Genomic DNA, 16,535 nt, shown 5'->3' on the forward strand with positions numbered 1-16,535 from the left:
TGCATAGAAACACAAAGAAACTGTGAAGAAAATATAGAAACAATCAGACAGCAAAGCAGGATAATAGAACAAGTCATGAAAATACATCATAAAAGTGACACAGCAGAATTAAAATGGACCAAGTTAAAAAGGACCCGATTAAACTAAAGTTCAGATAGAAGCGAGTTTTATAGAAGTGTTGAAAGCTAAGAGGCTCTGACCAAAAAAGTCCAGTCACACATCAGGTGACCTGAAAGGACCAGGAGACCCCTGACTGAGGATTTCAGGCTGCTGCGGCTCAGAAGAGGTTAAAACCTCTGTGATGTGTTCAGGAGCTTCACTGTGAAATGTGAAACTGTAAAACTCTCAGGCAGCTAGTGAAGAGTGGAAGCTACTGTTTGTGTTCTCCTGTAATGAGTTAAAGTCCAACAGCAGCATGTTTGATGAGCCGGAGACAGACGAGTGACTTCTGTCTGAGGCCTGAAGAATGAGGACTGTGATGGTCCAGACCACGTGACATCAAATCCTTTCAAACTCAGCATACTAGCGGGTCGTCCGTCAGGGTCGGAGGTCGGATCCCCGGCTCCTCCTGTCCACGTGTCCCAGTGTCCTTGAGCAAGACGCTGGACCCCAAATTGCCCCCGATGGTCAGACCAGCACCTTGCGTGGTAGCTCGCTGCCATCGGTGTGTGAGTGTGTGTGACTGGATGAACGAGGAGCAGAAGCTCTGTATACATGCTGTTAATGTACCAAATGTGATCAAACTGCTTGTAGTTCTTAAAGGTCCAGACTGAGCGAGACGTGGGCATTAAAGAAACATTTAGACGTCACTGAACTAAAGCTGTCGGTCTGTAAAAGAATGTGAATATTGTTCAGCTGAAGTGAAATATAATGTGACTTAACTTTTTATTTTCATATTTGTGTTATTGTATTGCTTGTTTTTATTTGTTAAGGTGCTGAGCCAGAGTCTGTCAGGTACAGTTACACACTGAACTGTACACGCAGTGTCCAGTTTATTAGGTACACCGAGCTAAAACGCTGCAGTGTGATGCAACAGTCCTGCAGTAAATCCTCCTTCATGAAGGTTGTAATGTTCAGTTTCAGAGAGGAGTTGATTCAGCTACGTGAGGCTGCAGTTTGTCTGTATCGCCTTATACTGACAGGTGTTTCTAATATTTTGTCCACCCCAGTTACATCAGTGAGGGCAGGTGAAACAACAGAAACACCTGTCTTTATAATGCAGGCAGGATTTACTGCAGGACTGTTGCATCAGAGTGCGTTAGCTGCAGCTCGGTGTACCTAATAAACTGGACGCTGAGTGTTTGCTGCTGTTGACTGTGATATTTGAACTGTGCGCTCTCTGAACGTTCATGTCTGTTTATGTTGTTAACTGATGATGCACTTGTAGGGCATCATGTCATTTCAGGCAGCGCTTCATCATTTCCATCCAAACGTTTGAATAAAACATGAAACACGTCAAACTGTGTGTTGGGACCGTTTTTAAAGTGGTGATTCTGTGTTGGCCGGATTCTAACATGATCCATGTTTTGTAACAGCTGTTTTTAATAAAGACTTTTTGACTGAAACAACACAGCAGATATATTTCAAACAACACACAGAGAGATAGTTTACCACTAACAGCTTCATGAAGGGCAGTTACAGCTGTATATTAATCATAACATGAGGAGACCTTTTACACTGAATCACAGGAGGAGTGTGAATAGAAAGTACAGTATACCCACTGTTGTCTGTTATTATCGAAGAAATATCCACACACTAAACCGGCTGCAGGATTTCAGCCAGATGAACTTTTCACGAGTCATATAAATTGACGTGACGCTTTTATTGTGAAGGGTCGTGCCGGAAGTGTCGCTGTAGTTGCAGCTGGCGGAAGCTGAGAAACCGAAAGTGTTTCGGATGTGCAGGTGACGCAGCCAGAAGTCGGTAAATGTCCGTTAGTGACGTTCCAGTGAAGTTAAAGTGATGTTTGATGTTCCGGTGACTTCAACAACGATGAAGCTTCTTCCTCTCGCGTGTCTCTGTCTCCTGACTCGGTCCGGAACAACGTTTGCTGATGGAAACGGTAAGAAAACTAATGGCGGACTGATAATTAGACTGAATGGCTGAAACATCTGGAAACAGAATAGTACGAAGTCTCTGAGTGGCGGGTAGATGACAGCAGCAGCTGCAGCTGTTAGCATCAGCATGTAGCTGCATTTTAACAGAAAGATCATTGACACAGTTTGATATTATAATCAGCAGCACAGGTCAATATTAAAACAGTGATGTCATTAATTGCAGCCTCCTCCTGGTTAATTAGAGTCGTCTAACAGACATGCGCAGTGTTTAGATGTGGACGATGTTCGGGGCGTCGTCTCCGTCCTGCAGAGAAATGCGCTGCTGTTTCCGAGCAAAGCTTCTTGGTGTCAAACCAGATTATTGGTTGAAACACGTCTCTGATGTTTCTGATGAAGTATAAAGTCTGGGTATTACACTATATACTACTTTATAGTACTGTCATCGCATACTTATACTACTGGCACAGTACATACAAATACTGGTCACACCTGTTTACATCTCAGTATATAAAAGAGGTTTATCACATGTATACGTGTATATATTTATTTATATTTATATTTATATATGGATACCCGTCTACAACCTGTTCACCTGTACATTTCATTATTACTGAATTACATTATCTGTCTATCACAGTATTTTATTTTATATTAATGATGTTATATTATATTCTAGCTTGTGTGTTGTGTGTTTGACATGTTTTCATGAGCTGAAGTGTGTTGAGCTCTCAGTCGCCACAGAAATCTGACTGCTGACCAAACTGCTTGTGAACTGGTGCTTCAGAGTGACTCAGGTGACACATGTAAATGTGTTATCTGATTTTATGTTTTTGTCTTTCAGGGCCAAGTGTCATCAATGTGGCCGTGGAAGAAGGAAGTGATGTCATGTTACCCTGTTCCTTCAGCACCAAGAAGAACATTGAGAAAATGGTGTTTGACTGGAAGAAAGACGGTCTGGAGGTGTTCCTGTATGAAGCAGGCAAGCATTACAATAAGGGCCGAGCAGGTCAAGATGAACTCTTCAAAGGTCGGGTTTTTCATTTTGAAGAAGAGTTGAAGAACGGCAACGCCTCCATAAAAGTCCAAAAAACAAAGATGGCTGACAGTGGGAACTACACCTGTACTTTCCCAAACGAACAAATATCCCACATAAAGCTTGTTGTAGGTGAGTGACAGTTTGACTGATGGGACTTTTAAAATGCTCATATTTTTTCATTTTAATTTCTTTGTCATACCATCTCTAGACTGCTTAACTCATTAATGTCAAACATTAATTAAGGCGTATATAATAAATAAAAAGCTTTTATTTTATTCAGAGTTATGTAATGATTTGAACTTTATTTTTTACAGTGTATTGCTCATCTACTGATATTCATATTGAAAGTAATATTATAGTAAAGTATTTGTTTGTGCAGTGGAGAGAGCCCACAGGTATCTGAAGCTTTGTCAGTTGTATTAACAGTGTTGGTGAGGCCGCCCACGCACCTGAGTGATGAAGCTCAGAAAAATGATATTCAGCAAACATGGGGAAAAGTCTCAGGTTTTGTTCAGAATATCACGTCTGGCATGTTGGTAATATCACATAATCACTCTAATAATTATGTTCTGTTTTGCCTTTTAGATCCTGACCCAGAGCGCTTTATCTTAAAGAACAGATTAGAGGAAAACATCCCAGGTGAGTCCTGATTTTGATGACGTCACTCATCTTTACATCATCGTGTGTGATGTAACTCATCACTGATAAGTGGACACATTATACACCAACACATATCTGGTTTGTAAAAATTTGATATTGATGATGATATTAAAAGTTTATACATTAAATGGTTTATAAGAAATTCTTTGTTACAGTTTTATAACAGCGAGAAATAGGGTTTAATGTGCAGTGGTCACTCTCTGTGATCCCCCATACTTAATTTAAGCTACCTGTTCCAAATCCAATATATCAGTCAGTGCATCTTATGGATGATGATATGATTAATATGATATGTTAACATCGATAAAGGCATTGTTCTTAGAACTTTTAGCTTTCCAGCCCCATGGGAAATCACATTACAAACCAAATACACTCAAATAAATACAAGTGATATGGTACACATATCTAAAACTAACATAGTCTAATTTATAATTCTTGTTGTAATGCTGGATTTAAATATAGTTCTGCTTCTAATAAAGCAGTCTTCCAATAAATCCTCCCTTCATGAAGGTGCTCAGTTTTCAGTTCAGAGGATGTAGTTTGTGGTGCTGTTGAACTGCTTTGTGTTATACAAACAGGTGTTTCTGTGGACAAAATAATAGAAACACCTGTTAGTAAAACGCAATGTAACACAATAGCAACGTAATCTACAGCCTCCAAAATGATCATACAGTCGAATGAACACCTCTTTTAAACAGTTTCAACAACAAGCTTCATGAAGGATTTATTGCAGGAAAGCTTCATTACAAGCAGAACTAACTTCAAATCAAATATTATGTTGTGACTTACAGTTAAGATGTAAATAAAAACAATGGGGAGACTGTCCACATTCTGATTTCTAAATCAGGGCATGAATCATCCTCCTCTGTCTGATCCTTAAACCAGGAGTTCACAGATGTTCAACACTTCACACATTTACTCACATTTGGCTTGTGGTTTGTCATAAATGCTAAACTGTTCAGCTCACTAACGTGTGTAAGCTAATTCACCAGATCATAGGTGCTGTATGATGTTACAGTCACAAGACATAGTGGACACAAAATGGGATTACAGTGTGAACGTACACCACCAATTAACAGTCTGGTGTGTATATTTCTACTCTTGTCTGGCAGCTTGTTTACAGCAGAATGTGTAAATATTTTACTCCAGCAAATAAAGCAACAACCTCTCTGTGCAGCACTTTTCAAAAGTTTGGACATCCCTCAACGTTTTGCACAACTTGCTCGGCTGCAAAATTGTCTTAAACATTTTATTTTTATTTATTTATTTATTAGATATTTATTAGAGATCTCAAGTGTTTTCTGTTAAAGTAATACAGAAACTGTTCTCTTTATACAGTTAAATCAAATTAAAAATAAGATACTGCATGTACTCCATATGCCCCTTTTAAAGATAGGAAAAATGAATTATCATTTTATAATCAAATACTAAAATCATTTTATTTCATAGAATATAATAACAAATGTGTAAAGTGTAAAAACTCAAGTGTTGTCCAAACGTCTTCACTGTTTCTGTGCTTCTGTCATCATATGAGTCACAAATAGTGTTTGCACTTGTAAATAGTCACCAAACGTTTGGTGGAAGTTAAAAGTGTTAAATATCATGTCCTATCTAACAATGCAGGGAGGTGCAACTGAGGCTTTTATTGTACTTTTCTCTTAAACACTTTAATCTTCATTTACAAGCAGAGAAGGGCTGAACAAAATACATACATAATCCTGTAATTGTCCTTTATAACTGATGTGTCACTTGTTGTCTGTTTACACTTCATCTTCACAGGTGCAGCTCCAGAACCATACATCACAACACTTGATCAAACAAAGGACTGGTCACTGCTGCAGTGTGTTGTTCGAGGTGCTTCTCCAAAGCCTACAGTAGAGTGGCAGGACAGTGCTGGAAACATCCTTCCTGCTAAAGAACCACAGGTCTCAGAAAGAGGAGGCAGCTACGACATCATCCTCCAAACTACTGTGACCAAGACCGACCGCTATCGCTGTGTTGCTACTCAGGAGGAGATCAACCATCAGATTCATGCTGAGACCTATGTGCTTATGAATGGTCAGTGGTATTTTAATCTTGATTATTCATGTGTTATTAGTTTTCAGAAATGTTTGTTTTCAGACTGAATGCAAAGGTAATTAGCTCAAAGCGTTGAAAATGTTTCACACTGAAGCTCTGAGACTCCACTTGGTGAATCTACAGAGATGAGAGGAAGAATGAGACGCTGTGGAGGGAAATAACAGAAAGAAGTGGAGTTCATGGTGAATGTTTTGATCATAAACACGCACACGCACAGTCGGTGTGTACATTCCCAGGCAGCTATAGCTAACATTTGGCTAAGCTAAGATGCAGTGCTATCTTAGCTAATATTGTCAGTATTTCGGGTGTTTGTACTGAATAAACACTCTTGTCACCAGCACTTCTTCACTGCCTTGCAGAGACTGAAGGTCAGTCTTAACTCTGAGCTCCTTTTCAAGTTGAGATAAAAGCATACATAAAACAAGGCCTGTAGTTCAGGCCCACAGGCTGCCTGTTCTGTTGCCTGTTTTCATTCCCTTTGTGGCATCTTGTTGATATCAGATTCCTGTAGCCAGATGCAGCAGCTGCTTCTAAATTCAGACTTGGCTCGACGAGTTCTAACTGAACTTGTTACATCGTGGAGATTTAAACACCACTGAATTAAAATGGGTCACACCACACAAAGTAGTTTTTAAGTGGAGCTTTGTTGTTAAATATTTACACCCACTAATGACGAAACCAGCTTGCTACAGAATATACAACATAGTTGAAGAGGTAATAGAAAATGTTTGACGTGACACTAATGTAAACTGTGTTTGTGTGGAGTTATAGCATGTGAGCTCCACCCACTGTCACACTATGAAGAGTGACAACAATGAAAATGACCAATATTATAATATTGAAGTAGCTCTGGCTGAATTTGCCCTGAATGTTAAAGAAATTGGTGTGATTAATGTTAAGAATCATTAAATGACATAACACAACGCAACATGAGCAATAAATGCGTTAGACTAAGTGACCCAATAATGTCCGTTAGGTAACGTCATTTTAAATTGCATAAACATATAACTCAATCTCTGTATATATGCATATACTGTAGAAATCAAACCAAGACAACAACTATGTATACTGTACTTTTACAAATATTTGTAGGGGAGGCAAAGTCGGTGTGTCGGTCTAGTCTGAAATATCTCAACAACTATTGGATTGAAGGCCATGAAATGTGTTTCGGACCTTCATGTTCCCCTCAGGATGAATTATAATGAATCTGGTGATTCCCTGAGTTTTCCTCTAGCGCCCTCATCAGGTCAGATTTTTAGTTTGTCTGATACTTTGGTTTATGACCAGATACTCGCAAAGCTAATGACATTCCCATCAGAACAACTGTTCTTTATGTTTAGCTAAACATCAGCATGTTAGCATTGTCAGTGTGAGCATGTTAGCATGCTGACTTGTTTTAAGTTATATTATGAACAGTTTGATGCTGCAATGATTTCTGTGTTTACATCGTGGATGGCTTTCTGATTGGACGGCGCTACAGATGTTTACTGATTTACACAGTAATAAGGACTTTATCAGTCAAGACATTCTTTTCATTGTAGTAGTGCAACCCATTATAATAAATCACGAGTGTGAAACTGATTAAAAGTTATTAAGAACTTAGCAAATACACACAAACCTAATAATAGATTTATAAATAGCCGGAGCAACTGACAATAGAAATGACAAGAACACAATTTAGAGACTGAAATCATTAGAATAAAGATATTTTCATGCTACAAGTGCAAAAAGGTAACGAAAATGAAGAATTATTTTACCTCAAGTGAAACAAAATAGACTGATGAGCTGTAATTTGAAACATAAAGGCTTTGGAATTGCAGTGTTTACTGGAAAATGTGGGATTAAAATAACTAAATATTCTCTTCAGCTCTTGCATTACACTGAAGGTCCCAGATGACCAACATGTTTGCAGTCATGTGACTTCATTCACTGCTTCTCCAATAGCTGGTTGTCGGTTGATTACAAGCAGAACTAACTTAAAGTCCAGCATTAGATTTAGACTTGAAGTGAAAATGGAGATGAAACAGCAGTGAAACTGTTCACGCTCTGATTTCTAAATCTGGGCAGGAATCATCCTCCTCTGTCTGAGCCTGAAACCAGGAGTTCACAGATGTTCACCACTTCACACATTTACTCACATTTGGCTTGTGGTTTGTATTAAATGTGACAGTGTGCAGCTCACTAAAGCATGTGGGCTGATTGAACCAATCACAGGTGGCGTATGACTGAAGCGTAAGGTCGTAGAGACAGAGGACACAAGATGGCGGCATAGTGCGATACACAGCTGTGATTTACAGTCAGATGTGTGATTCTGCCTGCAGCTTCCTGACAGCAGAAGTACTGAGTGTAAACAGGTTGAACTTAACTTTCTTCTCCAGTTAATGAAGCAACAAGCTAACAAGCAGTAACTCTGCTCTCGACGTCTCTCAGCTCAGTAAACACACTTCAAGGTTTATCATTGAACGCACAACGGAAACGTTTGAACGTCCCTCAACTTTTAGCATCATTTGTTCTGCTACAAAATCTTAAATATTATTTGAAATATGCTTCTATTAGAACTCTTAACAGTGTTTTCTGTTGCACTAAAGTAATACGAAGGTGTTTGTTTTCTGAAGTTAATAAATAACCTTAAATGAAAAATAAGAAACGCAAAGACACACACACACCCTGTATCAGTGAAAATAATAACAAAACTATATCATCATGTATCTCATGCAGGTTGTAGCTACAAGTTTCTAACATTACTTATCATTTTATATTTGTAGTAATTCTGAATGAGAGGTCTTCTGATTGGACACGTCGCTGGGCAGTAGTCAGTGTGGAAGAAGTACTCTGATTCTTTACTCGAGTCCATTGGAGTAAAAATATCAACAAAATGTATTTAAAACATACTTGAAGAAGTTAAAGTATTATTAAAAAGTCTTTTATTCTATAAGTTGCTGATATGTTTTGTATGTGAGATCAAATGAACTAGTAAGTATATCTGTCTGATAAATGTAGTGGAGTCAAAAGTACAATATTTCCCTCTTAAATTTAGTGAAGCAGAAGTATAAAGTAGCATGAAGTGGAAATCCCTCCAAATAGTTTTTAATCTGAGTCTCAAACCTGAATATGAGATCTGAGCAGCACGAAGATGTTGAGCAGAAAATTCTCACTGATACAATTTATGACACAAGAGGTTTGTTTTCTTTTGAAAACCCTGAGTTTCATATTTCATAACAGGTTTTATGTTATTTTAGTGACACTCAAAGTGTTTTGCATGTTTATTTTGGAATAGTTCGTTCCTCATTTGTGGCTAATTTGGTTCAAATAAAATATTCAATCAAAATGTAATTTATATGTTGCTCAAATACATTTTTATGGATTTTAGTGTGATGGATGAATTCAAATTCTAAAACCTGAACAAACGTGTAGTTTAAAGAATAAATAGATGATGATGCTGTCCTTCCTCTTTGTGGTGATCAGTTTTCCATTCTGGCAGCATGAGACTGTTGATCAAATACACTCAGTGGTCACTTTATTAGGTACACCTGTACAGTCTGTTGCAATTCAATACAACAGCTCTGCTATAAATTCTGCCTTCATGAAGTTCATAATGTTCAGTTGTTGTTGACTTTGTGTGTAAATGAAACTACATGTTTGTTACTGAGCTCATAGTTGAAGGTGGTGTTGTACTGGACTACATTATACTGAGAGGTGCAACTGAGGCTTATATTGTACTTCTCTCTTAAACACTTTAATCTTCATTTACAAGCAGAGAAGGGCTGAACAATATACATACATAATCCTGTAATTGTCCTTTATAACTGATGTGTCACTTGTTGTCTGTTTACACTTCATCTTCACAGGTGCAGCTCCAAAGCCATCCGTCACAATACTTGATGAAACAAAGGACTGGTCGCTGCTGCAGTGTGTTGTTCGAGGTGCTTCTCCAAAGCCTACAGTAGAGTGGCAGGACAGTGCTGGAAACATCCTTCCTGCTAAAGAACCACAGGTCTCAGAAAGAGGAGGCAGCTACGACATCATCCTCCAAACTACTGTGACCAAGACCGACCGCTATCGCTGTGTTGCTACTCAGGAGGAGATCAACCATCAGATTCATGCTGAGACCTATGTGCTTATGAATGGTCAGTGGTATTTTAATCATCAAAGAATTTTGATTATTCATGTGTTATTAGTTTTGAGTTGAATGTGTGTTCAGACTGAAGGCAAAGTGAATGATCTCAAAGCGTTTCAAATTAGAATAAAGACAAGTCTACTGATGTGGAAAATGTTTCAAAGACTCCACTTGATGAATCTACAGAGATGAGAGGAAGAATGAGACGCTGTGGAGGGAAATAACAGAAAGAAGTGGAGTTTGTAGTAAATGTTGAGATCAGTCTGATCAGTCTCTCACACCAAACCCAGGAACAGATTTAAAAACGGCTGCTGCAACCTGAAGCTGAGGATCGGCATGAAAACACCTCACGAGGTGATTTAGAGACGGAAGTCGTCAGAATCAGTGACATGTTTGTTCCACCAGAGAAAAGAAAAGAAGTTGTGAAATTGAAGAATTATTGTGTCACATGTGCCACCAAAATACAGCGAGGCTGTCTGAAGGTTTTATTAGCTGTGATTAGATGAATAGATTAGATAGAGAGATAGAGGACTTCATTGATCCCGATGGGAAACTGCAGAGTTACAGCAGCCAAGTCACACATGAGTCTCATAACAGACAACATGAGGACACTCAGAGATGGAGGTCAGGTTTGATTCTTTTATTTCTTCACTAGAAACTGAAGTGAAACTAACAACTAGGACCAGACTTTGACTGTGAATATATACAGTGATAGTTCCTGGTGATAATATGATACCATGGAGGCACAGAAAGGCTTTGGACCTGCAGTCTTTACTGCACAGTGTCGACTTGTGATTAGTGCAAAAAGAAAAGATATCTGATCATCATCAGCTCTTATTCAGGTTGTAGCTTCAAGGTTCAAACACGAGTTATCATTTCATAATTGTAGTAATTCTGAGTATTAAAGCAGCAGAAGCTGATGAGAGATCTTCTGAATGGATTTGATGCTGAAGGATGAATTCAGATTCAGAAATCATGACCAGACCTGTTGTTTCACAGCAAAATAAATGATCATGCTCTGAAACATTCTCCCAACAGAAAATCTAGATTCCACTGTGACCTTTTCTGAGCGTTTGTCAGCTGAAAAGGAAGAATTGTATAGAGCTGTATTATTTACAGATGTATGTGGAGAGATCTGAAAGTGTATCTCAGTCTGTACGTGTGTCCTCAGATCTGTGTCTGTGTACGAGAATCTCCAAATATTCTTTACGGCCTTTTGTTAATGAGTTGAAAGTGTATTTAGCTTGAAGAGTTGGAGCTTCAGGAGTCTCACGCTGCATAAATCCAGACTGCGTGTCGCTCCTCTCCCATTGTGCCCCGATAACTGTGGAGCCCCCCCACCACCAAGAAGCACATCATGAGTTTAATGTTCACATCGCTGGGCAGAAGTCAGCGAGGAAGAAGTCCTCTGATTCTCTACTCCAGTAAAAGTAGCAACACCACTGTGTAAAAATACTCTGTTACAAGTAAAAGTCCTGCATTTAAAAGTCTACTTGAGTAAAAGTATAAAAGTATCAGCAAAATTAAAGTAGCAAAAACATTATATTTTATCAGATATCACATGTTTTGTATGTAAGATCAAAGGAACTAGTTGCTACATCTGTCTGATAAATGTAGTGAAGTAGAAGTACAAAGTAATATAAAATGCAAATACTCAAGTCCAAGTACCTCAAATTGTACTTTTACTGCTCAGTGAAACATAAACCTAGCTACGCCTCATGTTTCGCCGGATGGTTAATATTTTCTTTGAACAAAGCTCATCAACACTCGCTGTAACAACGACCATGGTGAAATACAGACGTGCTGACGAGACGTAGTCCAGAGTCCATCGTAGCCTCGGCTCAGGGTGTAGAGAACCTCGGCTGCACGCAGATCGCCTCACACGTTTGCAGATCTCAGGTACAGCGGGAGTTTAGCAGCGGTCACGTGTAAACAGCCTGAAGTGGAGGCGGCAGGACAGCGATTCAAACATTGTTCCTGCTGATGAGCGGCACGTCTCAGAAAGAGGACGACGCTACAACATCAGCCTCCTCGCTACCGAGACCAAAACCAGAAGCAGCCTCTGAGCTGTGCAGCCAAGCAGGAGGAGGCTGGCCTCAAGATCAATGCTGACATCAGTGTTCCTGCTGAGAGTCATCCCAGTGGTGTTTTTATCTGCCCATAGTTTGAGACTTTAGGTTTCAGGAGCACGCACACCTTTAGTTGTTCTCTTTGTGTTGGCTGTGATGTCCAATCTGCTGTATATGATATGCAGCTACATTCTGACTGTTACATCAACTCTTTCTCATCTGTTGCAGAGTCGTCCAATGAGTCCTCCACTGGGTGGATCGTTGCTGGAGTTGTTGCTGCAGTTCTCTGCAGTCTTTTGGTTGGTGGTGGTATTGGTTTTGTAGTCAAAGGCTGCATCAAACAAAATTGTAAGAAAGGTGAGTTGAGATAATTTCTTGTCTCAACATATTCATGATGAGCAGACAACACAACATGTTCTTCACATGTTTCTCATGTTCAGAGTCTTGACAGTTGTTTCATCTTCTCAGGCATTAAGCATCATGTTGGTATTTACAAACAGGATCAAGTCAGGTGGGATTTTCTTGAATATAACTTTGTTTTCCTTCCTGCAGGTTCAGGTTCACCACCAGAGTCAGACCCCCTAAAGGACCCCAATCATTCTACCTGATCCAGAAACTTAACTAGCTTTACATGTGCTGTGAAGTTGGCTGCTGTGTGTGTGTGTGTGTGTGTGTGTGTGTGTGTGTGTGTGTGTGTGTGTGTGTGTTGTATTTCAATTTGTGAGACCCAGTTTGAGGTCTAGACCATACTGTATGACAGTGAGGACATGTTGGCTGGTCCTCACTTAGTTGAGGCAGTTTGAGGGTTAAGACCTGGTTTTAAGGTTAAAGTTAGAATCAGTTTTAGGTTAAGGTTAGGATTAGGGTTGTGGTGAGGCAGATAGTTGTGATGGTGGCTGATGAAAAGTGAGTTGTTGAGGTGGCGAATGTGCATGTAGCTCATTGTGCGTCCATATGGAAGCATTAGCACGTCCCATCAACACAACCACAGTCTTTCCCTGACCTGAACCAAGTGTTTTTATCAACTGTCCTCGTAATGAGCTCAACATCAGCAACAGTCAGATAACAGCATGCCACAATATATAGACATTATCTCTCAATATCTGGTCAAACAAAATACTGACAAATAGTTTCCAAGTGTGGGACACAAAAGTCTGTCGAAGAAAAAAGGCTTCAGCGCTTCGACCGACATGCTTGTTGGATGTTTGAACAACATCTGGAATGATTTAATGGCACCGAGTGGAGAATGAGAGCCGCCAGCTGTTTATCTCCATGTGTCCAACTCATAATAATATAATATAATATAATATAATATTCCTGTAACAGCAGCGGATGGAAACGCAGATTACTTTGCTGATTTTCTGGACGTTCTGTTGAACTTTGCGCCTCATTTGGATGGAAACTTGACTTCCAACAGACTTTTCACTCGGCCTGCATCTGGCCTCATCTGTACATTAACAGACTGTAGACGCCCTGGACAGATGTTGTTGGAATAAAGAACATTTTTATTCATTATTCCAACAATAATGTGTTGTTTTGCAGAACGGTCCAACACACATGTAACTGCTGAGTGTGGTGAAGAGGTCGGTTCTGTCAGGAGTTGTTAAGGTAGTTTGTTGTTAGCAGACAGAGTTAACCAGGTGACAACAGAAGAGAGCAAGTGGCCTTTAATGCTGACTGATGATTAATGAATCATTCCATTAAGTGAGAATTAAATCAATACTCTGATACTTGGTGTGACTGAGTTCCACTCTTGTGCAGCTTTAAGAGATCAAAATATCGACCAAACACACTTTTACTTGTTATTAATGTCGTTGAGGACAAAGACGACTTCTTGCACTCTTCTTCTTTTATTTTTATATTCTGATGATCTTCTGCGTCTCATGTTTACTCTTGCACTGTCGTCAATGTAGATTCACTTCATTCCAGGCAGCACAAAGTCAAGTGATGATAAAAGGGCCCACTGGACTGTTGCTGAGGACATTATACTGTAGTAGCTGGATGAATCAGACGGAGCTGCATAGAAACACAAAGAAACTGTGAAGAAAATATATAAACAATCAGACAGCAAAGCAGGATAATAGAACAAGTCATGAAAATACATCATAAAAGTGACACAGCAGAATTAAAATGAACCAAGTTAAAAAGGACCCGATTAAACTAAAGTTCAGATAGAAGCGAGTTTTATAGAAGTTGAAAGCTAAGAGGCTCCGACCGAAAAAGTCCAGTCACACATCAGGTGACCTGAAAGGACCAGGAGACCCCTGACTGAGGATTTCAGGCTGCTGCGGCTCAGAAGAGGTTAAAACCTCTGTGATGTGTTCAGGAGCTTCACTATGAAATGTGAAACTGTAAAACTCTCAGGCAGCTAGTGAAGAGTGGAAGCTACTGTTTGTGTTCTCCTGTAATGAGTTAAAGTCCAACAGCAGCATGTTTGATGAGCCGGAGACAGACGAGTGACTTCTGTCTGAGGCCTGAAGAATGAGGACTGTGATGGTCCAGACCACGTGACATCAAATCCTTTCAAACTCAGCATACTAGCGGGTCGTCCGTCAGGGTCGGAGGTCGGATCCCCGGCTCCTCCTGTCCACATGTCCCAGTGTCCTTGAGCAAGACGCTGAACCCCAAATTGCCCCCGATGGTCAGACCAGCACCTTGCATGGTAGCTCGCTGCCATCGGTGTGTGAGTGTGTGTGACTGGATGAACGAGGAGCAGAAGCTCTGTATACATGCTGTTAATGTACCAAATGTGATCAAACTGCTTGTAGTTCTTAAAGGTCCAGACTGAGCGAGACGTGGGCATTAAAGAAACATTTAGACTTCACTGAACTAAAGCTGTTGATCTGTAAAAGAATGTGAATATTGTTCAGCTAAAGTGAAATATAATGTGACTTAACTTTTTATTTTCATATTTGTGTTATTGTATTGCTTGTTTTTATTTGTTAAGGTGCTGAGCCAGAGTCTGTCAGGTACAGTTACACACTGAACTGTACACGCAGTGTCCAGTTTATTAGGTACACCGAGCTAAAACGACTGCAGTGTGATGCAACAGTCCTGCAGTAAATCCTCCTTCATGAAGGTTGTAATGTTCAGTTTCAGAGAGGAGTTGATTCAGCTATGTGAGGCTGCAGTTTGTCTGTATCGCCTTATACTGACAGGTGTTGCTATTATTTTGTCCACCCCAGTTACATCAGCGAGGGCAGGTGAAACAACAGAAACACCTGTCTTTATAATGCAGGCAGGATTTACTGCAGGACTGTTGCATCAGAGTGCGTTAGCTGCAGCTCGGTGTACCTAATAAACTGGACGCTGAGTGTTTGCTGCTGTTGACTGTGATATTTGAACTGTGCGCTCTCTGAACGTTCATGTCTGTTTATGTTGGTAACTGATGATGCACTTGTAGGGCATCATGTCATTTCAGGCAGCGCTTCATCATTTCCATCCAAACGTTTGAATAAAACATGAAACACGTCAAACTGTGTGTTGGGACTGTTTTTAAAGTGGTGATTCTGTGTTGGCCGGATTCTAACAGGATCCATGTTTTCTAACAGCTGTTTTTAATAAAGACTTTTTGACTGAAACAACACAGCAGATATATTTCAAACAACACACAGAGAGATAGTTTACCACTAACAGCTTCATGAAGGGCAGTTACAGCTGTATATTAATCATAGCATCCAGCGCCACCGTGAGGAATCTCGGAGTTGTCTTTGATCAGGACATGTCCTTTAACTCCCACGTAAAACAAACTTCAAGGACTGCCTTCTTTCACCTCCGTAACGTTGCAAAAATCAGGAAGATCCTGTCTCAAACAGATGCAGAAAAATTAGTCCATGCATTTGTCACGTCTAGGCTGGATTACTGCAATTCCTTATTATCAGGCTGTCCCAATAAGTCCCTGAGGACTCTCCAGCTGATCCAGAATGCTGCAGCAGGTGTACTGACAGGAACCAGGAAAAGAGATCATATTTCTCCTGTATTAGCTTCTCTGCACTGGCTCCCTGTAAAATCTAGAATAGAGTTTAAAATCCTTCTCCTCACCTACAAAGCTCTTACTGGTCAGGCACCATCATATCTTAAAGAGCTCATAGTACCTTATTACCCCACTAGAGCACTGCGCTCCCAGAATGCAGTGCTGCTTGTGGTTCCTAGAGTCTCCAAAAGCAGAACAGGAGCCAGAGCCTTCAGCTATCAAGCTCCTCTCCTGTGGAATCAGCTCCCAGTTTGGGTCCGGGAGGCAGACACACTCTCTACTTTTAAGAGTAGGCTTAAAACTTTGCTTTTTGATAACGCTTATAGTTAAGGGCTGGCTCAGGCCTGCCTGGACCAGCCCCCTAGTTATGCTGCTATAGGCCTACACTGCTGCGGAGACTTCCCATGATGCACTGAGCTTTCCTCCTCTCCCTCCTCATCTTTGCACATTCATCACAGTCCAATGCATGTTACTAACTTTATTTCTTCCCCGGAGTTTCTTTGTGCTTTGTCGACTCGTAGGTTGCTGTGGATCGTGGTCCTGG

General features: G+C 40.1%; 1 protein-coding gene across 1 annotated transcript; it reads left to right on the plus strand.

The window, feature by feature from the left end:
* The first annotated feature begins 1,909 nt into the window (after positions 1-1,909).
* Positions 1,910-10,312, plus strand: LOC139307100 (butyrophilin-like protein 1). Its single transcript, XM_070930982.1, has 4 exons — positions 1,910-2,062; positions 2,899-3,222; positions 9,681-9,966; positions 10,240-10,312. Exons 1-4 carry the CDS (start codon positions 1,963-1,965, stop codon positions 10,310-10,312), a joined length of 783 nt encoding a protein of 260 aa, XP_070787083.1. The 5' UTR covers positions 1,910-1,962.
* Positions 10,313-16,535: the final 6,223 nt, after the last annotated feature.

Source organism: Enoplosus armatus, assembly GCF_043641665.1.
Source record: "Enoplosus armatus isolate fEnoArm2 chromosome 3 unlocalized genomic scaffold, fEnoArm2.hap1 SUPER_3_unloc_1, whole genome shotgun sequence".
Lineage (NCBI taxonomy): Eukaryota > Metazoa > Chordata > Actinopteri > Centrarchiformes > Enoplosidae > Enoplosus > Enoplosus armatus.

Excerpts from the sequence above, each read along its gene's own strand:
- LOC139307100 (XM_070930982.1), top strand. The coding sequence starts at position 1,963 with ATGTTTGATGTTCCGGTGACTTCAACAACGATGAAGCTTCTTCCTCTC. Across the intron at positions 3,223-9,680 it reads CCACATAAAGCTTGTTGTAG|GTGCAGCTCCAAAGCCATCC; the intron begins GTGAGTGACAGT and ends TCATCTTCACAG. Across the intron at positions 9,967-10,239 it reads GTGCTTATGAATGGTCAGTG|GAACAGATTTAAAAACGGCT; the intron begins GTATTTTAATCA and ends CACCAAACCCAG.